General features: G+C 43.3%; 5 protein-coding genes across 10 annotated transcripts; 3 read left to right on the plus strand and 2 right to left on the minus strand.

Moving 5' to 3' along the window:
• Positions 1-3,144: 3,144 nt before the first annotated feature.
• Positions 3,145-6,590, minus strand: LOC120649143 (vacuolar protein sorting-associated protein 9A-like). 6 transcript variants are annotated; one of them, XR_005665181.1, is made up of 8 exons: positions 6,307-6,590; positions 6,008-6,155; positions 5,586-5,756; positions 5,045-5,224; positions 4,682-4,961; positions 4,001-4,363; positions 3,878-3,894; positions 3,145-3,804 (listed from the first exon to the last, which is right to left on the minus strand). XR_005665181.1 is itself a non-coding variant. In XM_039925852.1 (6 exons), exons 1-6 carry the CDS (start codon positions 6,405-6,407, stop codon positions 3,779-3,781), a joined length of 906 nt encoding a protein of 301 aa, XP_039781786.1. In that variant the 5' UTR covers positions 6,408-6,590; the 3' UTR covers positions 3,145-3,778. The 6 variants fall into 6 exon arrangements, 2 of the variants coding, with proteins under 2 accessions (XP_039781786.1, XP_039781785.1); XR_005665182.1 differs by lacking the exon at positions 3,878-3,894; XR_005665180.1 differs by having other exon boundaries at positions 3,145-3,894.
• Positions 6,591-6,698: 108 nt separating this feature from the next.
• On the minus strand, positions 6,699-9,139 carry LOC120649145. The gene is made up of 7 exons (XM_039925853.1): positions 8,990-9,139; positions 8,832-8,899; positions 8,494-8,634; positions 8,156-8,197; positions 7,447-7,586; positions 7,217-7,333; positions 6,699-7,101 (listed from the first exon to the last, which is right to left on the minus strand). Exons 1-7 carry the CDS (start codon positions 9,112-9,114, stop codon positions 6,973-6,975), a joined length of 762 nt encoding a protein of 253 aa, XP_039781787.1. The 5' UTR covers positions 9,115-9,139; the 3' UTR covers positions 6,699-6,972.
• A 71-nt stretch (positions 9,140-9,210) lies between these two features.
• On the plus strand, positions 9,211-14,828 carry LOC120649142 (prolycopene isomerase 1, chloroplastic-like). Its single transcript, XM_039925850.1, has 10 exons — positions 9,211-9,572; positions 9,674-9,905; positions 10,020-10,130; positions 10,919-10,972; positions 11,190-11,477; positions 11,819-12,010; positions 12,588-12,746; positions 12,852-13,088; positions 13,630-13,961; positions 14,431-14,828. The coding sequence occupies exons 1-9, from the start codon at positions 9,226-9,228 to the stop codon at positions 13,942-13,944; spliced, it is 1,935 nt and encodes a 644-aa protein (XP_039781784.1). The 5' UTR covers positions 9,211-9,225; the 3' UTR covers positions 13,945-13,961; positions 14,431-14,828.
• A 1,361-nt stretch (positions 14,829-16,189) lies between these two features.
• Positions 16,190-21,907, plus strand: LOC120649146 (shaggy-related protein kinase kappa-like). Its single transcript, XM_039925854.1, has 13 exons — positions 16,190-16,343; positions 16,715-16,990; positions 17,323-17,421; positions 17,510-17,569; positions 17,658-17,930; positions 19,014-19,088; positions 19,686-19,742; positions 20,162-20,302; positions 20,372-20,422; positions 20,513-20,608; positions 20,955-21,038; positions 21,128-21,230; positions 21,395-21,907. The coding sequence occupies exons 2-13, from the start codon at positions 16,838-16,840 to the stop codon at positions 21,481-21,483; spliced, it is 1,281 nt and encodes a 426-aa protein (XP_039781788.1). The 5' UTR covers positions 16,190-16,343; positions 16,715-16,837; the 3' UTR covers positions 21,484-21,907.
• A 493-nt stretch (positions 21,908-22,400) lies between these two features.
• Positions 22,401-24,773, plus strand: LOC120649147 (prohibitin-1, mitochondrial-like). Its single transcript, XM_039925856.1, has 5 exons — positions 22,401-22,686; positions 22,800-22,916; positions 23,620-23,790; positions 23,903-24,115; positions 24,298-24,773. The coding sequence occupies exons 1-5, from the start codon at positions 22,516-22,518 to the stop codon at positions 24,490-24,492; spliced, it is 867 nt and encodes a 288-aa protein (XP_039781790.1). The 5' UTR covers positions 22,401-22,515; the 3' UTR covers positions 24,493-24,773.

Consider the following 24,773-nt stretch of genomic DNA (forward strand, 5'->3'; position numbering starts at 1 on the left):
CATTATAGACCGTATCTTCTAGGTGAAAGGTGTCACACAAGATATTGTGTTGCTCGCGAAGCCAACAAGAAGTTCTCCATATCCCTCCTTAAAAGGTTGAAGAAGATTGAGGCAGATGGCAAATGTATTGATGGCTTTACTCAAATCAGAGTCCAACCCTATGGTAAGGTGAAGCTGAGGGTAACTCTTCTATCCAAACTGGACTGTGGTCCTGATTACGAGACACGTCTCGAAGCCAACTATGATGTTGCTAGGCTAGCAATTCAGAGACTGTATGATGTCCATGGCACCCTCAATGTGACACCTGATGTTGAGCATCTATTGTGGCTAATGGAGCATCATTTTGGAACTCGTGGACTCTTCCCTGATCATGCAAGCTTAGCTCCTCTAAAGTCATGTGGTACTTTGTTTAAGGACCTTCACCATCTTTTTAAAGTTAAGATTTTTTGGGCACAGTATTATGCAATTTGTCTTGTTATTGCAACTGATATAACAGGTACTGACTGGCGAACTGGTGTAAAGGACAACAACTTGCTCCGTGAGACTTATTACTACAAGGTTAGTGGCTCTGAGTATGAGGTCCTACACAACACGCCAACCCAACGGCGTCTCACAAGTGCTCAGATTGATGCACTCCAACTATCAATTTGAAACCAAGTGATCCACGTGGGCTGTCCGGCGATGAGACTAAGATCATCTATGGTCACAAAATGCTAACCTTACTAAGAAATCGTCATGCTCATCGTTTGGAGGCAATAGCTGCAGGGAAATACACTTGGAATAAGGTTAGCTTGATTTCACTAGCTCGACTTTATCATCAGTTTACCAACAGCTCAGTAGCTTCCCTAAAAAAAGACAACTCAGTAGCTTCTCTATCTATTTACTTTCTGTGGCAGATAGTTCTTGCCTGAATATTTAATTCATATTCATGTTGATTGGCAGTGAGTTATACTACTGCAGTCACTTTCTAGTTTAAGATAATTTGAGATGGTTACTTATTCTGCTCGCTGCAATCTATTTGGCTCGTGGGGATATGAAATGGTGCAAGGTGAAATCTTGGGTGAAATTCCTATACCCACATTATACCAAGAAGACCTTCATCTAGACACATGTATGAGAGATCAACTCTATTTAAGACTCAAATCTTTATTCACTATAACTAAGTATCAAGACTCTTACACTCTTTATACTCTTTATTTATGTGGCTACCCTACCATAACACTACTACTCTACATGACAACCTCGTCATCTTCTACTCGAGACCTCTTATGCTATAGTATGATAAGAGAGGAGGGGAGCACCCCTATTTATAGGGCTCCATGGCTCATATGGTTTTACCATGTGTTAATCTTCTACACACTTTCTACAAAATATTCAACTCTAAAATTTTTCTCATGCTATCTAACTATACAAATATCTAGTTTCTAGAGTACTTTACATTTTATCATTAAGCATGACAATCATGGTTTGTGCATACTCTCTAATCTTCTAGAAATTTCTCACAAGTATGCATTGCTATTTTTAACAATATTAAACTCCATCATTTACAAAAAAACTTAGTATTTTATCAGTGATGTAATGAGGGAATGAAGTTCAAGACGTACTTCAGTGCATGATGTAATGAACTTTGTGACTTGTATTTGATTGATTTGATGTTCCGAACATATAAATTTTGAATTTAATTATTTAATTTGCAAAACCGTTAAATGAGGTTAGCGGAAGCTGTATTCCACTATAGTATTCTTTTAACTATTAAAAAATTGACTGCTAAACATCTTAGTCCGCTATTTTAAACATCGGGAAGCCGCTCGTGCCTTGCTGGTCGCTTGCTTGCTGGCTTATGGTTGGGACTTCAGAGGGGCGGAGGCGAGTCATTGGGTAGATGCCAAGCACCGCTCGGGGCTCCACAACTCGTTAGGGGGCTGCGACAACGGGGCGAGCGGGTGCAGAGACAGGTCGGTGGGTTGTGAAATAATTTGGGTCAGATGAGGATTAGGACCACTCAACATAAACTTTTGCTGGATCATGGAAAATTACAGTGAGTATGAAAGTTTTTGGGCTACGCCTAGGGCAGTGGCCCTAGTTGTCCTATGCTTCTATCCGCAACTCGTTAGGCTATCTCCAGCAGCCGAAACCCAAATTTGCTGATATGGGTCACCCACAGGAAACAATCTAGCACCCAAAACTCTTACGTCTCCAACCGCAGACCCAAATACCGCGACCCAAAACTCCGCTCGCTCCCCGGCGGCGTCCTTTGCTCCTCTGGCGGCCGGTGGCCAGCCCCGCGGCGGGCGGCGGCGGCAGGCAGGCCTCCCCGCCGTCCCCACGCCCAGCGGCACGGGCGCCCACGACGCAGCGGCGCGAGCGAGCAGCGCGGGCCGGCAGGCAGCTCGACATGGCGGCTCGGATTGGGGGGAGGAGGAGCAGAACGGCGGCGGGGGAGGAGGAGGCCGAGATCGGCGGCGGGATTGGGGGGAGGAGGAGGACGGCGGCGGGATTGGGGGGAGGAGGAGGACGGCACGTGGAGGCGAGCCGCAGGAGGAGGCATGAGCTAGCCATGGAGGCGGCGCGCCACGCCGCGGGGGAGCTCGACCCCGCCGGGTCCGGCCGCGCCGTGCGAGCTGCGGGGGAGCTCGATCCGCCAGTCATGGAGGCGGCGCGCCCCGCTGGCCGCGCCGGCGGCGCCCCGCCGTGGACCTGCTCGACCCGCCGGCCATGGCTGCGCTCAACCTTGCTGCGGTGGGCCCATGCTGCAGGACGACGCAAACGAGACCGAGCGCGTCCCATTTTTGGGTCCGCCGTTGCTTGCAACCCAAAATGGGTGCTCTGTTTGCCTCTGCTGTTGGAGGCCGTTTTTATTGGATGCGGCATCCATTTTGGGTATGGGTACCGGTATGGGTCCTCTGTTGGAGTTAGTCTTAGGGGCTGCGGCAACGGAGCGAGCGGGTGCAGAGACAAGTCGGTGGGCTCTAAAGCAAATTTGGGCCAGACGAGGATTGGGACCACTCTACATAAATTTTTGTTGGATCATGAAAAATTACAATGAGTATAAGAGAGTTTTTTTGGGCTACGCCTTGGCCCTAGTTGTCCTATGCTCCTATCCGCCCCTGGTCCTGACTACCACTCAAAATAAAAAAATAAAAAAGTAGAACACGATGGTTTGAGTTTTGTACAAAAATACATCAACTGTTTTAACCAAACGGGAATTACATGGAACTGCTCTCATCATCCTCCAACCTTCAATTTTGACACCATTTCACACGAATTATTCATTTCCCTTAGCATAACGTCTAACTGAGTTTGATCAGGGCCCGACCCCAGCAAGGTATTTCCTAGGTTAGCTTCCCCAGTATGCATCCGCAACATGCAAATTGTACGTGCTTGCACCCTTTCCAACACTAACGACTCTCAAACCTCAAGGCTCAACACAAACTAAAGAACGTCGGGAATCAACAAGCATAGTTGTACAGCATGATGAGTTTCAGAATTATCCCAGCTTGTTACTCCATCTTCAAAGCCAAGTTCCCCAGAAATGGTCTTCTGCCCTTCATTTAGGTTAGAATTCACATTCTTCATTGCAGGAAGCCGTCAATGCCAAAATTGTAACACGTCCGGTGGCAGATTGTACACCATTTAGAAGTTGATAACTCAGATAATATGTTGTGTAATGGTCAATTTCCAGTTTCAATAGGACCAATGTTGGAAGGACCAGGAGAATAATAAGGATCGTCAACTGACGTACAAGTCACGGCCTAACTATGCCCAAGTCCAACGCATGTTACAACAGTAGTGAAATAAGACAATCTGCAGGGTGAGAAACAAGATCAGCAAAAACAGCAGCAAGCAGCAGTAGCCATGCGTAATATGCTCAACTCACATGTAGTGCAGGCCGCCCTAACAAATAAGCATACCAGAAAGCATCAGAACTGCAAAGTGATTGCAAAAAGGACTGCCCTCAAGTGTTTGAAAAGACAGACAGACATGCCCAAGATGATCATACCTGTTGCATTGGACTTGCTGGAGCCTTTCTTACATGCATTGACTGCAAGACCTCATTCCTTTTCCTACGAGATTGCAACCAATGGAAACGAGGTTGCACACAAATTTACTCCACTGTACACGTGCATGAGTAATTTGGATATGGAGGCTGTTTATGATTGATGCTACCATCTTTACATCTTCACATCACTTCATGAATCATCTACTGAACTAAGGAGCTGATCCTCATCTATGGATAACTTTCTTAAAGCTTTAGATAGCAGTGTATATCTGGTGACAACTTGCCTGTACAGGTCATGCAATTGTTTGACTTCCCCTGGACTCAAACTTTCAGTTTCTGAGTCCATGAATGGGAATCTGCAGCCTGTTGTGTATCAATTTGAAAATTACGATTATGGATCAATAACAAGCAATTGAATCCCTAAAAATTGATTGGGAGGCACAACCATTTAAAGGAAAATCTGAACAATATGCAGCGTATCAGAGTTTGCAAAATTAGCTTAAACCATTTTTCATGCTAGTTTTTAAGTAAAATGGTTCTGAGACAAGGCCACAAGAAAAAAAAGCACATTATATTTGATGGCTAAAATAAACTGGTACGTGAATTGAAAACTGAAATGCAGATCCATCATCATGCTCAAACAAACTGCTTCGAATAAATTGACTGTATTAGTGAGCAGACCTGCTAGATCAGTTTCCTCCTTATGTGCCCTTGTATATGTAGGAAGCCCCTGTGAGCTACTAGGGCTAGCCACAGATATTTTAGTAGCTAGTCTTGCCGATTCCATATGCTTCTGAAACTCACTTTCTTCCATTGATAGTGAGCGAGCATTAACATCTATTATAAACATCTTTGCTGAAATGAGGTTTGTCAGATAATATTCGACTTCTGAAACTAGCTTCGTTTCCCTTCTAAAGAGCTGAACAAACTTTAGATTTGAGTGCAGCTGAGGAGGATTGGCCTACATCATATTTTCAGAAAGCTCAGTTATAATCAAAACTGAGAAGAAATAGCAAGAGTAAACAGTTACCAAGAGGAGCTTGCCTTGATAGTAATATAGATAAGAATAGGAAGGAACTCATCAGCCCCAGACAGTGTTCGATCATTTGACATCGATATGTTCAGAAGCAAATTATTGATGACTTGACAGCAGCTCATGATGCATAGAAGTTTCTCACGTGGTGCTTTGAACGAATTTATCTTTTGCAACTCTTTCACTGCAAGCTAGAGTGGTATGTGCAGCCATAGAATGGTCATTAGCATGGACATTAGGCTGTATACTGGACTGATTTCTTTTATGTGAATTTTGAATACTATAAAAATTTTAGATGGACAGGTTGAATAATACATGATTAAACCCAGTAACTTCTTGAACATTACTATGAGAATACTATTGATTATTGACGACAGAAAAAGATAGTGCCAAATACTTGACAATTGACACCCTTTTCAATATTGAAGCTAGTAAATGTCTCCAAGTAATATTTGGTGCTTCGTTTTGATCAACATATAAAGCTATTCAAATATGCAGTAAGTATAGCTAGAGTAGCATACATTTAAATGTCTAAAGATCAGAATGGATTACCAGCCACGAGGCCTCATTATGCAGAACCTTAGGTATATCCAAGTGATGAGGCTTAACAAACTGCTGCAGTAGACTAATCTTCTCTGAGATCTCCATGTCGGTAATGGCATCCTCTGATGAGGCCCCGAAAGTGCGATCGAACATTTTTGTCATGATGTACTTCTCAAGGCCCTAATGCACAAAATCTCATCAGTGCATCTCAATGCTCATTGTGTCAATCATAGGCGGAGCTTCATTAGGACCAAAGGGGGCCATGGCCCCCGGATTTGCAAATTCTACACTAGATAAACAGTGATTTTGACACTGTTCATTACTGTAGCAGAAAAGGCGTCCCTCGTTCTTCGATCAAGCTCCGCTAGTGGTGTCAATGCAGACAGCATCTGCGAAAGGAGGGCAAAAAAAAAAGAACAATGAGGTTTCACCTCGATCGCGTGGTCGATTTCCTGGTTGGTGGCGTTGGCCCAGAGCGGGTGGTCCCTGATGGCGCCCTCCATCTCAGTGAAGAAGGCCTGTACCTTGCTGCCGTCCTCCTCAGTGTTGGGTTCGTGGAAGGAGAAGGACACGAGGAAGCTGCGGGCCCGAAGCTAACCGCTGGTTAGATAGATCCATAGCGAGCAATCCGCGCTCTACTATCTAGTCATCTAGATTGATCAATTCAAGCTACGATTTTTTTTGCGGTGTGGCCTCACCGGAGTACGGGACGGGGAAGGGAGTGGCTAACCTCTTGATCGAACGAAAGAGATCGGCGGCGGCTGGGCGGCGCATGCGGTCGAGGAAGTCGTAGAAGTCCGGACGCGACGCCGCCGACGTGGGGCTCTCCATCGCAACTTCGCACGCCGCCGCCGGCGATTGCCTTGTGGTGTCCGCGTGCGGGCGCGTCGGCGGATCCGTCTGAGTCTGACCAGTCGGTTCACAGTTACGCTGACTCGCTGAAGTGGGGACGGTTTGGGTCACAATCCTCTGCTAGTACAGTGCTGCCCCGAACAGTAGAAGAGGTTCCGCGCGATTACTGGATAGAGATAGTAGCAGAGTTGGATCAGCCCCCTTCCGAGAAGAAAAGGGAGAGAGGAAGCAGCACTGTCAGACAAAAATAGTTTGGGGTCTTTCTCTACAAGAACGCAACTCGGAAACCACAACACTTCATTGATGACAACAGACATCAGTTTGACAAATTATGGTTCCTCCGTAGCACAATCAAGAGCACACACATTTCTATCCATCTACAATCCCACATACATCCTGTTGAGAACCAATCTTCTGCCAGGGCATTAACTGGTTGTGGAGGCATCCATCTCGCCCAGTTGCTCAAACTGCGGCATGAGTTCTCCTTAACAAAGAATAACTTGCTGCTTGTTCCATCCCCTTGCCCACTGTGAATGGCAAAACTTCATGGGCACATTTTCCATGCAAGATGCATCACATTGTCGTCGATGTACGGGCGCAAATCCCACATGAGGCAATAGCTCTGGAGTTCTAATGACGGTGCTTTAATGGATAAAGCGCCGACAATCCTTTCCTGTAGGGGAAGGTAAATCTTCGTTACTCAAAAAGGTGAACCAAAATGATGGGGCCGCCGCAAAATGCAAAGCATAAAAGCAAAATGAACATTCTGACACATGGACACAATTTACCTGCATCATATAGTCAAGCTTCAACATGTTGCGAATGATGACCATCACTGTAACATATGATACATCGCTATCCAATTCATCTACACTTTTATCCTCCTCCTGTAGTGTAGAGACACCCTGGTACCCAGTTTCCATTTCACTTAATCATTACAATCCGCGAGTTTTTTTTTTTCTGACCAACAGAACACTGAAAGTAAGGGACTAGAAAAGGAATGTTGGAAACTTCCTACCTCCATGACACAAGATTCAGTAGTCAGCTTTCTGTCAATGCTATGACTGTCTGAAACTTCTAGAGCACTTAAACTGGCTGTTAGTGTGATTCCATAGACATCCTCAACTAGACATTCAAGCTCTTCAAGCAAAGCCTTAACTAGCAGAAAATAAAAAGAAGAGTAGCTAAATTAGAATTGGGAGTTTCACAAAAATGATAAGAAGGCGATATTATAATTTATAAACCATAGCTTCCACTTTAAAATATGAATCGAAGATGACAATTGAAAGGCATTGATGAACGCCATAGCTAAATATTCCCCTCTAATGGAAAGATAGGTGGCACTTCTTCCTATTCTCGAGCTGGGAAAATTGTGACCAAATGTAGAACCAAAAAAATCCATGTAAACCACCTTGACAAATATAAAACTTCGAACTCCAGAAAGTCTATCTAAGCTATGAGCTATCATTATTGCATCTTTTGTAGCATAAAAAGAAGAATTCAATATTGTTGTTGTATGCATTAATTTCAACTTATATGTCCAACATGAGAATAAATCCCTTTGAATCGCAATGTTTGCTGACCAACCTAAGTGCATCTGGCCACTCAAGCAGTTTGTAAATTTTGCAAAGGATTGCAGCAAGGTCTTTACCATTAAAATGCTTGAGAATATTGAATAGGACAAAGATAAACAAAACTCATATATAAGATACTGAAGGATCAACTACCTTTGTTTATATGATCTTTAAGTCCGTCTTCACATGAACGTACTGGTACAGGAAAAGAGAATTCAATATCAAATCAAACTGTTTAAAGGTATCAATGAAAAGAACAATTAAGTTGTCTAAAGCTCATACTTTAACAAAGAAAACAAAGGGCCACAGCATAATACATAGACTTTGCTCAAAATCACAATATGAGATACTTTACAATCAGGAACTCACATAGTCAGTACTACTCCAGTTCAGAAGAAAAAAGAGAGCATACATCTAGATAAGCAAGTCATATCAATTATTAGCATAGAATAATAAGATAGGCTTCTCACTAATTAAGCTATATAACTCACACTGATTTATGTTTGAGATATTTTGGCAGTGAAGCCTGCAACCAGCTTCAAGATAGGACCTCATTCTGCCAGTGCAGTTAGATTTAAGTATCTGATTCATGACATCTGATTCGGTCGGAATCGGCGGCCTCTGAAAATAATCTGAAATAAGATAGTTCATCGCTTCTATCAATCATAATTACGGAGGAAACACCGGCAAACAGTACACGAAATACCATCACAATTTATTAATGTTACAGAGTAAAGGACACAACAACGGATTATCCCATAAACTGAACCTTGAAGGGCTATCGGTTGTGCTAACGAAAGGAGAGGGAGAGAATATCAGAGTCACTAACCAAGTTCCTGACGAAATCCCACGAACAATCGCTTCCCAGATTCAGCTAGCTCCTCGAACCGAGCCACCCTGCGTCACGGATGGAGCAACCAGCACAGCACGGGTTAATGGGAATTTCAGTCGACAAAAGAAACAAGATAGCGTAGGAGGACAGATTACTTGGTCATGAACTCGACGAAAGCATTGCGGCAGGTTCTCTCATCCTCACTCGCCGCGTTGGGCAGCGGCGGCGGCGGCGGCGGCGGCGCTGAAGCCTCTCCCTCCGGTCGACGCTTTCGGCCCATGTTTTGGTTCACTGGGCCTACACAGGCCGAGATTTTTTAATCCACGGTGGGCTCGGCCCCATCCGCCGCCGCAGTCGTCGAGGGCGGGCGAGGAGGCAACGGCGGCCGCGAATGGAGAACGGCCGGCGAGGCGCCACGTGTCTCCAACCGCTGCCTCACTCGCTCTACTCCCTCGCCGTCCTCACACTGCTCTGCTCGTCGTCTCCCAACAGCCTCCACCGGCGCCGTCTCCGCTTCTCCGACCCCGAGATGGCGGCCTCGGCACTAGCGTCCCGCGCGCTGCAGCCCCCGCACGGCCACCATCCGGCCGCGCCTCCGCCGCGTGCGCGCTCGTCAATCGCCGCCACTCGCCGTCGCCGACGCGTGGCCGCCGCATCCGCACGCTGCCGAGCAGTGGCTGCCGACGAGCGCCCCGCCGACCCCGCCTTCCCCGAGGGCCAGAACGGCGGGTTTTCCGGGTAAATGCCGCACCCATCCGTACCGCACCAAATAAAGTGACCATTCAAATTTCAGACCTCCTCATCGCCTCCCCGTTGTTGTGTTGGTTTCGGTCGATCAGGGCGGTGGAGAGGCCGGAGGCGGACGTCGTCGTGATCGGCAGCGGTCTCGGCGGGCTGTGCTGCGCGGGGCTCCTGGCGAGGTACGGCCAAGATGTGCTGGTGCTTGAGAGCCATGACCGCCCGGGAGGCGCCGCGCACTCGTTCGATATCAAGGGGTTCAACTTCGACTCGGGGCCATCCTTGTTCTCCGGGTTCCAGTCCAGAGGCCCCCAGGCAAATCCACTTGCTCAGGTGAGCTCACCTGCTACTTGATTTGTGCATAGCCTTTTGGTATTTTGGTTGTTGGATGGACTGCCAATGTTGGTCAAAGAGCTTGAAATTGTTCTGATCGTTCGAATGTCTCAGGTCCTTGATGCCTTAGGTGAATCGGTACCTTGTGCGTCATATGACTCTTGGATGGTTTATGTACCTGAAGGACAATTCCTCTCTCGGATTGGTCCAACTGAATTCTACAAGGTAAGCTATCTTGATTAGGGCCGCTGGCACTTGGCAGCACGTGCATGTTCAGCAAGTTGTTGTTTCAGTAGCCATTGGAATGTTTATCATCTAGTTAGTAATTGTATCATCTCGATGTATCAAACTTGAAATTAATAAAGTTTCCCTTTTCTAAAAAAAAATCTAGTTAGTAATTATAAGGTGTCCTCGTAGTTGTAGAAGTAGTATTTTTCGTTACTGTTTGCTTACAATGACAACATGAAGCAAGCACAAAAAAGTTGTTTACCGATAATCATCAGTGCTTAGCGTATTATCTATTTATCGAGCTAGACATGGCAGCACTTATGTTCATTTCGTGATACTGGACAGATAGTTCCATACAATGTGTAAGTAGACCTGTTTGGGCGTCGGCGAATTGCTGTACGCATTGTGTAATTCAGAAACTCTTCTTCTTAATACAAAGATGCATGTGCAGCTCTCATGTGTACTCAAGAAAGAAAAACAAAATATAGTTCCATACAATGTTGTGGGCTCCACTGTGCACACCTAATTGCTGTGAAGCTGTGATATAAAGAGAGCTAATAATGATGCTGGGGGAATGAAAACCTGAAATGGGGGGATGGATTGCTGCCATGATAGTTGGCTAAGATTTTATGGAGTACCCAGCAAGTACCAATACATGTAGGACAATGCTCTGTCACATTTAGTGATATCATTTTGTCAAAAATTGTTTGTGTCGGAAATGCTCTTGCTCTTGATTGGATACTGACTCTCACTCTTGATTGGATCTTAACTTGTAATTTTTGCAGGACCTTGAAACATTTGTCGGTGTTGACGCTGTCCAGGAGTGGAAAAGGCTTCTTGTGAGTTTCCTTATCTAGCATTTAGATTCTTATTTGAAGTCTTTTCTAGTTGTAGATAAACTATTTGAATTGCTGAACAACACAGGGGTAATGCACTAGGTGTTTTCTTTCTTGTGGGTTAGTACTCATGCACTTTTATTATGCAAAGTTTGTAACTTAGGATGCTTTTATGCTCCATTAAAAAAATGTGCTAATACCATACTGAAAACAATCTCAGGATGCAGTTATTCCTATGTCTGCAGCTGCAATGGCTTTGCCTCCACTTTCAATTCGAGGTGATTTAGGTATTCTATCTACAGCTGCTGGCAGATATGCTCCTTCTCTATTGAAATCATTCATACAAATGGGACCCCAAGGAGCTCTGGGCGCTACTAAACTTCTACGGCCGTTCCAAGAGATTGTTGATTCGCTGGGGCTGAAAAATCCCTTTATTCGTAATTGGATCGACCTCCTGTGTTTTCTACTTGCTGGAGTCAAATCTGATGGTGCTCTTTCTGCAGAAATGGTAATCTGAGTTTCGACAGGTTAAATTTCCTCTTCAGTACTTTCCCCAAAAAAGCTGTTGCATTGTCAAAACAGTAGTAACACATAATGTGCAAAATATGTACACCAACAAATTCAGTATTTATTGCCTGTCTCCTAAGATCTAGGTTGAGGTAATGCATCTTATTTACTGCATAAATTCCGGATCAAATAGACCATATCCATATCCATGACCATGAACATATTAAGAAAAGTTTGCATTTTGTATTTCTTTTGAGAAATGTTGTGCTTTGTCAATTGGATAATTTAATATGTACACATTTGAAGTGTTCGGTTTATCATTTGATCTAACTACATCATCAGGTTTATATGTTTGCAGAATGGTATAAACCAGGATGCATGCTTGAGTATCCTCTGGGTGGAACTGGAGCAATAATAGATGCCCTTGTGAGTGGTATTAAAAAATTTGGTGGCAGAATAGCTCTTCGTTCTCATGTTGAAAAGATCTTAATCGAGAATGGCCGAGCGGTTGGTGTCAAGCTACAAAGTGGACAAGTAAGCTCCAGAGGATATTTTAGTGGCAAATAACATAAATATTTCTCCTTCAGAACCAAAACGATAACAGAACTAGGAAGAAAACATGGGGAGATGAATGGTATGTCTATGACATGACCACGAAGCCAATAACAGAAATAACTTGCAGGGATCTGATTTGTATGTCATGTGCCCATCATAGACAATAATTTTATCTAGTGTGTCATTTCGCAATATTTTGTCCTTCAAAAATGCTATAGTGCCTTCAATCAGAATATAAGATGCACCATATCAATAGATAGTGTCCATGTGAAAAAGCAAACTAGGTGTTTTCCTCAGTATTGCATATCATATTTAGTTTAAGCCTTTCTCCATGCCTTTCAGTTAGTGGCAGACCATAGAAATGATGTAAGCCAAGATGGTAACAAAAAACACCATGGCGTCTTCTGCAGTCTATTTTTGAGTGGCATGATTGTGCCACATGTCAATCTAGGCCACTAGATAAACTTTTTCATTGCAATGACTGCCATCATCCAACCTATGGTTTGAAGAAAGATGCAGCTGTTGAAATCTTGTCGGACATTATGTCCTATTGCAGGTCATACGTGCAAAGAAAGCAGTTGTTAGCAATGCGTCTATGTGGGATACTTTGGATCTGCTGCCACCAGATGTTGTCCCAAAATCATACGAAGATAAAGTGAAAGCAACTCCACAATGTGATTCGTTTATGCATCTACACTTGGGTTTCGATGTAGAGGTATGCTTCACCTGAAGTGAAATCTAGTAAATTATTTTTACTAGGATGTGTTCTCCACAGAGGTGATATGTCTCTTACCATACCCTTCGGACATTACTGAAACAGAATGCTAGAGAGGACCTTGGTATCCATCACATTGTAGTTGATGATTGGAACAAAGGAGTTGATGGTGAACAAAACGTTGTGTTGATATCTGTTCCTAGTGTTCATAGTAAGGACCTGGCGCCTGCAGGAAAACATGTTCTTCATGCATATACACCAGGGACAGAACCTTTCAGTTTGTGGGAGGGACTGGACCGGAAAAGTGCAGATTATCGAAGATTGAAGGAAGAACGTTCTGAGGTACACGAGTTCCAATTCTGATTTCTTGCTATGCTATGATGCAATGCTGCTATAGTTCCAATTTTGATGCCATCAGTGCGTAGCAGTATTGCATATTTTAGATGTTCCTTGGGGGTCTAATCTGGCCACCCTCATTGGTCCAGCCCTTCTGCGCACGAGCTCATTTTCATTGTCTAAGCAAGATCTGGTAATGATAGTGAAACAGTCAAAAGAGAGAAATGCCCCAAAAGCTGGCACAAAAGCAATGTTTTAAATAGCGGGCTATGCCATTTAGCGGCAATGATCCTAAAATGCTGATAGCGGAAGCTATAGCCAGATATAGCGGGCTATAGCCGGCTATAACGGGCTATTTCTCCTAGCGGTAGCTCTCCAAAAAGGCTATAGCGGAAGATAGCGGCAGCTATAGCCGGCTATTTAAAACCTTGCACAAAAGTCATCTAAATGAGAACAATTTTTCAAAAGAAGACCACCATCAACTGTCTGTAAGAAGTAATAACTTCGTTGCCTTACTGTGACTGACATTCTAATGCAAACTTTTCAGGTGATGTGGAAAGCAGTGGAGCTTGCTCTTGGCCCAAAATTTAGCCGAGAAAAATGTGACGTCAAGTTGGTCGGGACACCATTGACGCATAAGAGATTTCTCAGAAGGAATAGGGGAACCTACGGTCCAGCCATAAAAGCCGGGGAAGGCGCTTTCCCTGGGCAAGCAACACCAATCCCCCAGCTCTTCTGTTGTGGTGACTCGACTTTCCCAGGAATCGGAGTGCCGGCAGTCGCGGCCAGCGGCGCAATCGTCGCGAACACTCTGGTCTCGGTGTCGCAACATTCAGAGCTGCTTGACGCTGTTGGAATTTGAGTGGCAGGCATGTCCTGGTAAGTAAAATGGAATCTCCATTCGCAATACCATTGCATCCTAGAGATATCGTACAAAACTTGGCTAATGGACACTGAAACTGCATCAAATACTTTTTGATGGAGCTTTTCACCGACAACGATGCATGAGGGTTAAGTTTATCGCCCTCACATGCCGAGTCCAGCTGCGACCCCCTTAGAATAATGATGTTTCTACTTCTCAAGGCACAGCTGACATGAGCAGCACTTTACAGTCGCATATGCGAACTGAATTGTTGATGTGAGGCCCTTTTGACCCGGTCAACGAATGACAGTAGCGTGATGAGGATGAGCAGAGCAGCTATCCCGGTGGGCTTTTGAGTGCCCCCTCTTTTTGTTACCACCACTTGTTTTCCTGTTGCTATTCGTTTGGGCAACAGCATGTGACTGCCACTCTTGCTTCTCGTATTGCCACATCAAATCCTAAAAAAAAAAGTTTCTCTGTTTGCAGGAAGGCAGATCGTTAGATATGGGTGCTGGGTACAGGGTACATACATACACAGAAAGGTAACCTAGATTTTGCAACGGCTGTTGAAAAGAGCATCTGGATGATGAACAAGATTGTTACAACGTGAACGTAGTTACTTTGTAACTTAATTGTAGTAATTTGCAAAAGAACCATGGTTCATTATGTGCAGAAAAGTGTTTACTAGTCAGAACTGAGACTGAAAAAAACAGGGCATGACATTGTTTGTACAGTGCCGATTCAGATGAGCTTGTATTGCCCCCACATTGGCTGTGTTTAGATCCGTAAAATAGTGGTAAAAAAAGTCATATCGGATACTGTAGCATTTTCGTTTGTTTGTGATAATTATTGTCCTATCATGACCTAACTAGGCTTAAAAGATTCGTCTCGTTGTGTACATCAAAACTATGCAAATGATTTTTTTATTTACCTATATATTAATGCTCAATGTATGAGGCAAAAAAATTTGATGTGATAGGTGAATAGTGAAATTTAGAGAGAAAAATTTCAGAACTAAACACAGCCATTGTTAAGAGAGGTGCTCCTTCTGACAAAGTGGTCGCGTCAAGGGAACCATGCTTCTTGTATTGTTCTACCGAAAGCTCTGTGGCACATGCAGGCTTTTTGTCGAGATTTTTCTGGTACGGAGAACCATGTGCTCATTTGTGATAGACCTTTGTATACTGCAGTCGCATTTGTCTGAAAGTTATTTATTCAGCAACAAAATGCCAGCTATGCAATCTTTTGATCAGAGCAGCACCTGTGCTGAAAAATAATTTATTCTCCTGATCTCCTCTTTGTTTCGGAAAAAGACCAACCAAATTATCATCATTGTATATCCATTAAAAAGTCCTTGTTCCACTTTATGTGCTTTATTCAGTGAAACATGGTTAAAGGTCCATCTGAAAGTCAATTTATATAACTGCAAATATGGATTAAATCGACGTGGATTTTTTTTTGAAGAAATAATTGACGTTGATTTTCAGCCCAGGAGAACACACAAGTTGCTACTAAAAACAAATGCCTGCCATCACAAGTCAGTTCCCAGTCAAAGCTCACATCCATCAATCGCACTCACACCAGTGTTTTCACTGCCGAATTGACTGCGGCCTCAAATCTCAGCTCACGCGCAGTGTTTTGTTGCTTCTGCATCTCCCCCAACCCAACCCCCACCCGGGCTTCTCGCTCCCCTGCAACTTCCATGATCTCCCCAATTAATTTCTCTGGTCCTTCCATGCCATGCCAATTCTTTTTACCGGAAATGGAAAAGTTTGGAAGGACCAAGAGCTAGCAGCTGCCATCCACTACCTCCCTCCCTCTCGGTGCCCCCCATCCCTCCCCCCACCGCATATCGGGGGAGGGAAATTCGATCCAACAGTTTCCGTATAGCTCTGGGAGTTGAAACTCCCCACATATAGGATGAGCTCCAACTCCCCCTATATCTCTAATTACATTGTTTCTTCGCGATATTAATCACATTTGAGCCCCATAATATGATGATAATGCGTATTATGACAGTACAAATACTGTATGATTTTTTTAAAATTCAAAAACATTAAATAAATAGTTAGTTAATAAGTGATAGTATATAGGGGGAATAGATATGGGGGAATGGTTGGAGAGAAGGAGTTATAGGGGAGGAATATTTTGGAAGAAAGTACTAAAATATAGTAAATGGTATGTTTGGGGGAGTTGGATGGGGAAAATGGTCGGAGAAAGCCTGCCCTCACACCTCACTCACTCCAACAACTTGCTTCAGAGTCCTAACCATCATCCTCTCCCCTTACCCAACAAGAACCCCACAAGGCAAGACCGAGAGAACCGCGAGGCTGTGAAGGGCATGTGGCTTGATCTGCTCCAAGAACTTGTTGCCGATCTCGGCGTGGTTTCAGTTTGAGGTACTGGCTCTGGTTCTTTGATCCCCAATGACTCGCTCCCACCCGGGGATTAAAATGGTTCTTCCGATGTCTTCTTCGGCTCCAGTTTCCACGGTTCTGGCCCTATTATCGGGGTATTGGATTTGGATGGATCGACTGGTTTATCTCGGGGAATCTTCAGTTCAATTTTGGGTTTGATCCATCACGATTTGGAGGAAGTTGCAGCTTTTTTTTACTCAAGAGTTTTGCCTGATCTCTGTGTGGTGGAATACTCTGAGTTGAACCAGCACAATGTTTTCTGGCGTTTCCTCTCTATATTTGTGCCATTTTGCATGAAAATTATCCCACCGTGAATAATTTTTTATTCATGCATCTGTCGTTTGATTTACCAGGCATTAGCTATGGCAGGCTGATCTTCCACTAGCGATGAAACTGCGCACTGCAGTGTTTGCTCATCTTGACCTCGGTGATCTTGATTAAGCACTACCAGTTACCACTTACCACCCAGCTGAGTCATGGCGTATTCCGGGCAAAGGCACGGTGGTGTTGGGAGTTCCTCAAGGCCAGGGAATGGCTTCAAGGGGCCGGCCAGCTCGGTCGAGTTTCTGGGAAGGGGGGTGCTGGAAATGCAATTGAGCGATGCCAAAGCAGATGCTGATGATGAAAGGGTAGGTTTATACTACTGTTTGATTGCTTGCTGCTGAACTTAATGTTGATGTTTTTCTCACTGAATCACCACATTCAATCAAAATATATGCACAAATCCACCCTCTTCCCTTATGCGTGGTTCTTTAATGTAGCATTGCATACTGGAGCCTGCAAAAAATTGGGTTCTCCTGTACTGTATATTGGCAATGTGATCTCGAACGTGGAAATGCATGTTATGTGTTGTTGCTTCAAGATATTATCACTTAAACTTTCCCTATTCCTGAGAATCTGAAGAAACTCGGGAATCAATTCTGCACTTTGTTTTGTCATATGAAGACTTTTTTTTTTGCAGGACATATGGTCAGGCTCAGATGTGACTGATAATTCTAGTAATGAAGCCAGTCACATAAAATCGACTACAATTCGTGGGCACAGCGGCCTGCCTAAACAGGTGAGGGTAATTTTACTTCAGTTCTTGGTATATATAGTGTCTGGCATCGAAAAAAATCCAGATAATAACAAACTGCTTTGCAAAACAGTCGGTCACATACATTGCTGAACATGTGGTTGGAACTGGTTCTTTTGGGGTTGTATATCAGGTTAACATCTCAGCTTTCAATTTTCATAACTGTTCTATGCTTAATTGACAGTGAAATGCATATAACCTTTTCATTTTTACCTTTTTAGGCCAAATGCCGAGAAACAGGAGAATTTGTTGCCATAAAAAAGGTTCTTCAAGATAAGCGTTACAAGAACAGAGAGCTGCAAATCATGCATATGCTTGATCATCCTAACATCATTGGTCTTAAGCATTACTTCTTTTCAACCACTGAAAGGGACGAGCTTTATCTCAATCTTGTTCTTGAGTTTGTTCCAGAGACAGTGAACAGGATCGCAAGGCAGTACAACCGAATGAATCAACGGATGCCCCTCATTTATGTCAAACTGTACACATATCAGGTCTGCCTTGACTAGGTGGTTTTTACTAATCATGCATGCTAGATGCAGTTTTTGCTTTAGAAAATTTTCCCTCAGTTTTACCATTGATGTTCTAACTAGAGCACTTACTTTACAAATTATTAATAAAACACGTTTGAGCCCTATGCCACATTTTGTTACCATTTAGCAGACTTTCAAAGAGACAAGGCGATAGATTCTGGAAAATGTGGGGTATTAGTTCAGTAGAGTTGTCTAGTGGTCGTAAGGCATGCATGCCACGTATTCCACACTCAAGCTTCTGTGTTATGGATGTGAATCTTGTTCTGTAGGACATTATTTTGTCATGTTCATCCATTTGAAATAAAATTAAAATAATGGAGAAAATACATCACGGGTCCCAATGACCTTATTACAGATAATAATTCATATAGGGTCGCAATGTATGAACATGTTTGTCCCTAAAATTAAATATGTAATTACTTTTATGTACGTGCTATCTTGTAGAACTAGGAAGTGCGGTGGCATTGGTAATATTATCTTCTTGGCAGCCATATGTTTGCCTCATATCTGCTTGAAGTCTATCATCAGCAGTAGCACTGTACTGAAAGTCTGGAACCTCTGTTGAAGTTCCCTATCAATGATTCCTACTTGATTGTTTCCATGAAGAATCCAAGCTAAATACTATTGAGACATTTAAAGGCCCAATGGGGACAGCTCTTCAATTATCCTGTGTTCGGATTTATGTCCTACAACTTGCTTCCTATATGTTTAGATTGACCCCTTTGAATGATTGCTAGTGTACAGAGAATCTGCATATCCACATGAGATTTAAATGCTTAATTAGTTGGCCAAGTGACTTCAGTCCACTCTGCAGGGATTAACACTGGCCATTAACGTACAACTTACAATTAGTGCTTATGTCAGTGGGAATGTTTGCTAATGTGTTTTACTTAGTAATATAATTTTTGCTCCTTATATTGTTGGATCAAACAATTTCCAGCTGCCTTCACTTAGTTTTTAGTAGGTCATATCCTAGCGCATATTTCTGCTGTGCATCAAGTTATCTAATTTGTGTCCTGAATCTATTGAGTGTTGACTTTGCAGATATGCCGAGCACTTGCTTATATACATAACTGCATTGGCATCTGCCACCGTGATATCAAGCCACAGAATGTTCTTGTGAGATTTGCACCCCTTTCTTTTGTATAATAAATATGTCAAATTACATTTGTCTGATGTGTTGGGATAATATGGTCATACCATAAAATGCCATTCGGTTTGTACAAGTGGGATTTAGTTTGTTGTAAATTTGTAGCCTGGTGTCACAATTATTGGTTAGTTCCACCCAGCATCTATGGCCCGGGCAGTTTGAAATTGAAAGCATTAATCCACTTGTACATTATTCCTGTATAGATGCTATCACATGTGCATTGTCTAGTGGCTAGGCTGCAGGATATCATATTATATACCCTGTATATGCTGTTTTTTCTTGTCGATGGTGTCTTCTCTTTTGGAATATTTCGTCATCTTTTGTTCCTGAGACTGGACAAAAGCCATGCTCCCAGCTCTGTGATGTCAATTGACAATCATAGAGCATATGCAATATGAGTTTTCTACAATTTCCTTCTATTTGTGCATACCTAAAGGGCTTTATGTGTTTTGTCTCCTCTAAACGCTGAGGTAGCTACTGTTTTGCTAGTTGGCCTTTTTTAGAAATTGCACAATTCTGATTACTTATTTGCGATAACTGATATATTACTTATCTTTTCACTATAGGTTAACCCACATACGCACCAGCTCAAAATTTGTGATTTCGGAAGTGCTAAAGTATTGGTGAGCTATCTTCTAATTTTGACCATAACTAAATGCACAAAGAATGTTGTAGTATGAATACACACTGCTCCCTCCGTTTCAAATTGTAGGTTGTTTGACTTTTTTTTACCCCAAATTTGACCACTCGTCTTATTCAAAAATTTGTGCAAAATATCACTTCTTTTGTTGTGGGTTGCTTTATCAATACAAGATCTTCAAGAATGACTTAAATTTGGCAATGTTTGCACAATTTTTTTGAATAAGATGAGTGGTCAAACTTAGGGTCAAAAAAGTCAAACGAACTACAATTTGGAACGGAGGTAGTATGTTACTTGAAAGAGTAAACAAATGCACAGTTCCACACTAAATGCAGGTGACCTACCATGGTACATCTTTCTTGAAACAAAAATTGTCATGATGGTATTTTTGCAAACATGCAGGTCAGAGGTGAGCCAAACATCTCCTACATATGCTCAAGGTATTACCGGGCACCAGAGCTCATATTCGGTGCAACGGAATATACTACTGCTATTGATTTGTGGTCAACAGGCTGTGTCATGGCAGAGCTGCTTCTAGGACAGGTTTGGCACATTCAGCCTCCCTCCCTCTGGTAACTTTTTTGCTTCTTCTGATGACAATCATCCATGTAGCCTCTGTTTCCTGGAGAAAGTGGAGTTGACCAACTCGTTGAGATTATCAAGGTGATTTTCTTGTGGCATCTTTTACTCTCTATCTCCACTGTTTTGTTACCTTCTTCTGCACCATGACATATTGAGGCATAACAACTGCAGGTTTTGGGTACTCCAACAAGGGAAGAGATCAAGTGCATGAACCCAAACTACACGGAGTTCAAGTTCCCGCAAATTAAAGCTCACCCATGGCACAAGGTAATCTGCATGGAGATTATTTAGATCAGTATCATCACAAAGATGTTTAGCTGTCATAAAAAAATGGATGCATGATATGCACAAATGGGACACATTTATACAGCTTAGTGCAGGCGATGAAAGATGAAGATTTCAGATATGCACATTATAAGACTGTTGCATTGTTAATTGTGACCTTTATTGGGAAAATTGATGTTTAGAATTCAGTTAGAGTTTTGCCACTTACTATTACTATTGAAGTCAGGCATGCAAGCAATGTCCGCATCACATGTGCTCAGGCTCAAAACTGAATGAGCATTATTTCTCTCATGATTCCTATGTCATCACAAAAATCTCTTCTATCCAGGTTTTTCAAAAAAAGCTTCCACCTGAAGCAGTGGACCTTGTTAGCAGGTTTCTGCAGTACTCACCAAATTTACGGTGCACTGCTGTAAGGACCCATGAACTTTTATTTTGCTGTCACTAACTGCTAACATCATTGTGAGCTTTCATTCATCTAACTTGGGAGCAATTCTTCAGTTGGAAGCCTGCATGCATCCTTTCTTTGATGAGCTGAGAGACCCTAGCACTCGTCTACCAAATGGGCGGCCTTTGCCTCCTCTCTTCAACTTCAGATCTCAAGGTAGTATATAATCATACTGCTGTTTTTTCTGTCAGTAGTTAGTCTTTTGTTCCATTACATGAATATATTCCCTTTTAATAAAAAATGAACAATAACTCAGAACTAATCTAGCTGATTCAAATTTTATCCTCAGCAAACTGATCAGCTGTTTGCAATCCTGACAGAGCTGAAAGGCGTTCCTCCAGGAGTAGCTGAGCGCCTTGTCCCAGAGCACGCGAGAAGGCAGAGTTTGTTCATGGCATTGCGGACCTAGTTTTCGCTGGTCTTTTTGCCCTTTTTTCACTGGTTGTTCCCTGAGGGAAGCATGTAAAGCTCTAGCTTCTCCTTTTCCTTCCGTCCTCCCCTGCTTTCCCGTTCTTTCTTTGGAGCTTTATGTGGATGAGATCCTTGAGATACACTAGAGTTGTTCCAGGATGTGAGGTTGAAGTGTGTGGTGTGCAGTTGGCTTTGAGGCTGGAGATTTCGGTTGCAGTGTTGTGAGAGGCTTGCGAAGCTTTTTGTGTCTAGTTTTCATGCTCTACTGGCTTGAAATTTTCTTAAATTCGTTTGAACTTGCTTCAAGACTTGGTTATGTGAAGCTTTGTGTGCAGTAAAAGTTTGTTGTTGGATCATGAGGGAGACATTGATCTATGAGAGATTGGATGATGCAACCATTCAGGAAAGAGACAGTCAACTGCTGCCTACTGGTGTTCTGTTTTACCTAAGTTACTTTTCCTGTTATGCATTGCGATCGCAGAGTTCAAAATGATCCCAGATATGTTACAGGAAATACCACGAGACCATGACAGTAGTAGTGTTGAGATTTGAGAGTGAATAATTACATCAGTTTCTCACCACCTCTCCGTGAAAGGAATAATTAAGAACGACCCCTTAATTTTTTTTCACGCGAAAGTATGATGATATCTTTTTAAAAAAAAACTAATGTAATGATATCAACTTTGCTAACAAGAAAACAAGGATAATCTCAGCCATGTGATCGCTCGGGGGAACCATCTTTTTTTTTTTGAAATGCGGGGGAACCATCTTGCCCGGCAAGACAAACAAGTCCGCTTTCTTGCAGAGGAGGAAAGAACCCGAGCCGCCGAGCGCCCGGGCCCGTCTTGTCCGTCCGATCGAAAATCTAACGGCTGCGATCTCCCAGCCCGCACCACTTAACCCCGCCACCCCCACCGCGTCTTCGTCTTCCACCTCCGTCCTCTGTTCGCCTCTTCACCATCTGCTCCCCCAACAACCCAGAACCCTAGCAAAACCCCGGCCTCCGCAGACGCCGACCTCCTCCGGCGAGATGAGCTTCAAGGGAGGGAAGATGCCGAGCGTGCCGGCGGGCGGGAGCGCGCTCTTGAAGGTCGGGCTGCTTGGCGGCGCGGGGCTCTATGCCGTCCTCAACAGCTTCTACAACGTGGAGGGCGGCCACCGCGCCATCGTCTTCAACCGCATCGAGGGCATCAAGGAAAAGGTGAGTAATCCTAGCCTCCTCCTCCCCTCGATCACAGCCGCGCAGTGGTGATGCGATGTGTGAATGGGATTTTTTTTTTTTGGGTTTCGATTTGCCTTTCGTCTCCGTCGCAGGTGTACCCCGAAGGAACTCACCTGATGATCCCGTGGATCGAGAGGCCGATCATCTACGACGTCCGCGCCCGACCCAACCTCGTCGAGAGCACCTCAGGAAGTCGGGATCTCCAGATGGTAAATTTTCTTCTCGATTCGTGTGTCTTTCACGCAGTTTGTTGTGAATGTACTGCTCGATATGCATGCCGAGTCACTTTTTTTTAAAGAAAAAAACAGAACCGAGTCATTATTTTTGGGACCAATGGACCAACTTATTTGAAAGTAGAATCGAGTCACTTATTTTTGGGACCAACGGACCAAATTCTGGTAGCAATAGCTGAAATGATGTGACTGCAGCTTGTAGGGATAATTTTCTGGTTCTGAATTGATTGCCGATTCTTGATGTGCACGAATAATAACTAATTTTGCATGATCATTTTGAACCATTATTTTGACGGGATATGAATTGTTCTGTGGGTGTCTTTGATTTCAGTAAACAATTGAGTAAGTGTGATATGAATTGTTGTTTCAGCTCTATGCATAACCGTTGCAAACCCCATGATAGTTAAAGTTTTTGAAACTCTTCAAAGCCCTTTATATTTGTTAATATTGCAAGTTAATCCAGCTTTGGTACTCCATAATATGTTGTCTTTACCATTTTAAGACGGTTTGCTCATGTTTGATTGTATTTCAAAAGAAATATACTGACCATGAGGTAGTTGTTTGTATGTGTATTTGCTTGTAATTTACTTGTTTTGCATTTCTACCAGAATGAGAAAGTATATGAGCACTGTTTTTCCTTTATGTTTTTTATTTTAATACAAAGTGATATCTTGGACAGGTGAAAATTGGCCTTCGTGTTCTCACACGGCCCATGCCAGACCAGCTACCTAAAATCTACCGGAACCTTGGGGAGAACTTCAATGAGAGGGTTTTGCCTTCAATCATTCATGAAACACTCAAGGCTGTGGTTGCGCAATACAATGCCAGTCAGCTGATTACACAAAGAGAGGTACCATTTCATGTGTTTGGATATGTTCCCTAGATAATAGCTGGTTATGGTAACAGCATATTATGATTGCAGCATGTTAGGAATATGGTAACAATTGATGCATCTAATGCAGGCTGTAAGCAGGGAGATCAGGAAGATTCTGACTGAGAGGGCCAACAACTTCAATATTGCACTGGATGATGTGTCCATCACAAGCCTCAGCTTTGGGAAAGAGTTTACTCATGCCATTGAAGCGAAACAGGTTGCCGCACAAGAAGCTGAGCGAGCCAAGTTCATTGTTGAGAAGGCTGAGCAAGACAAGCAAAGTGCGATCATCAGGGCTCAGGTTAGTAGCTATCCTTTCCTGTGCAAGCATGTTCTTGGTCTGACCTGTAATATGTCCTTTGAGATGTTAATATTAATTCTCACACTGAAAGTGTATTGGCAGTGTTCTCTGTATCTTTGTAGTTGAATCTGTACCGTTGCATTAGTTTTTACCCTGAATCTGAAATCACTCTGTTTGAACAGGGTGAGGCTAAGAGTGCAGAGCTGATTGGTCAAGCCATTGCCAACAACCCTGCTTTCCTCGCTCTGAGACAGATTGAAGCTGCGAGGGAGATCTCTCACACCATGGCGAGCTCAAACAACAGGGTGTTCCTTGATTCCAATGACCTTTTGCTTGGACTCCAGCAGCTGAATGTTAGCGGCAAACAAAAGAAGTGAAGTGATCCAGTCCTAAGTCACTGTGGAAGAGTTCAAGAGGAAGTTTCTTTTATATAGTTTTGGTCGATGGTTTATCTGATCCAGAACCAGAATGCGCGTGCGGATGAACAACGTCGCCCCTTGTTACTGCAACTGCAACTTTTGGCTGTATCTACATTTCTCTGTGCAAATCACTGAGTCACTGGGGGAGATTTAATGCGGAATGATTTTGTTTCTGAAATGGTGTGTTAACCTGTTGATATATTCTGGTAGAATGTTTGGTTATGGGGGTTTTGCGTTCA

Source organism: Panicum virgatum, chromosome 9K (assembly GCF_016808335.1).
Source record: "Panicum virgatum strain AP13 chromosome 9K, P.virgatum_v5, whole genome shotgun sequence".
Lineage (NCBI taxonomy): Eukaryota > Viridiplantae > Streptophyta > Magnoliopsida > Poales > Poaceae > Panicum > Panicum virgatum.

Coding starts and splice junctions, on each gene's coding strand:
- LOC120649143 (XM_039925851.1), bottom strand. CDS start 6,407: ATGGAGAGCCCCACGTCGGCGGCGTCGCGTCCGGACTTCTACGACTTC. Junction 4,962..5,044: donor TTATCTATATTACTATCAAG/GCAAGCTCCTCT, acceptor AATATGATGTAG/GCCAATCCTCCTCAGCTGCA. Junction 4,364..4,681: donor GGAGGAAACTGATCTAGCAG/GTCTGCTCACTA, acceptor GATACACAACAG/GCTGCAGATTCCCATTCATG.
- LOC120649145 (XM_039925853.1), bottom strand. CDS start 9,114: ATGGGCCGAAAGCGTCGACCGGAGGGAGAGGCTTCAGCGCCGCCGCCG. Junction 7,587..8,155: donor TAAAGATCATATAAACAAAG/GTAGTTGATCCT, acceptor ATTTTCTGCTAG/TTAAGGCTTTGCTTGAAGAG. Junction 7,334..7,446: donor CTGAATCTTGTGTCATGGAG/GTAGGAAGTTTC, acceptor ACTGGGTACCAG/GGTGTCTCTACACTACAGGA.
- LOC120649142 (XM_039925850.1), top strand. CDS start 9,226: ATGGAGAACGGCCGGCGAGGCGCCACGTGTCTCCAACCGCTGCCTCAC. Junction 10,973..11,189: donor AGGAGTGGAAAAGGCTTCTT/GTGAGTTTCCTT, acceptor AAACAATCTCAG/GATGCAGTTATTCCTATGTC. Junction 13,089..13,629: donor TGAAGGAAGAACGTTCTGAG/GTACACGAGTTC, acceptor CAAACTTTTCAG/GTGATGTGGAAAGCAGTGGA.
- LOC120649146 (XM_039925854.1), top strand. CDS start 16,838: ATGGCGTATTCCGGGCAAAGGCACGGTGGTGTTGGGAGTTCCTCAAGG. Junction 20,609..20,954: donor AAGCTCACCCATGGCACAAG/GTAATCTGCATG, acceptor TCTTCTATCCAG/GTTTTTCAAAAAAAGCTTCC. Junction 21,231..21,394: donor CTTCAACTTCAGATCTCAAG/GTAGTATATAAT, acceptor CAATCCTGACAG/AGCTGAAAGGCGTTCCTCCA.
- LOC120649147 (XM_039925856.1), top strand. CDS start 22,516: ATGAGCTTCAAGGGAGGGAAGATGCCGAGCGTGCCGGCGGGCGGGAGC. Junction 22,687..22,799: donor TCGAGGGCATCAAGGAAAAG/GTGAGTAATCCT, acceptor TCTCCGTCGCAG/GTGTACCCCGAAGGAACTCA. Junction 23,791..23,902: donor AGCTGATTACACAAAGAGAG/GTACCATTTCAT, acceptor CATCTAATGCAG/GCTGTAAGCAGGGAGATCAG.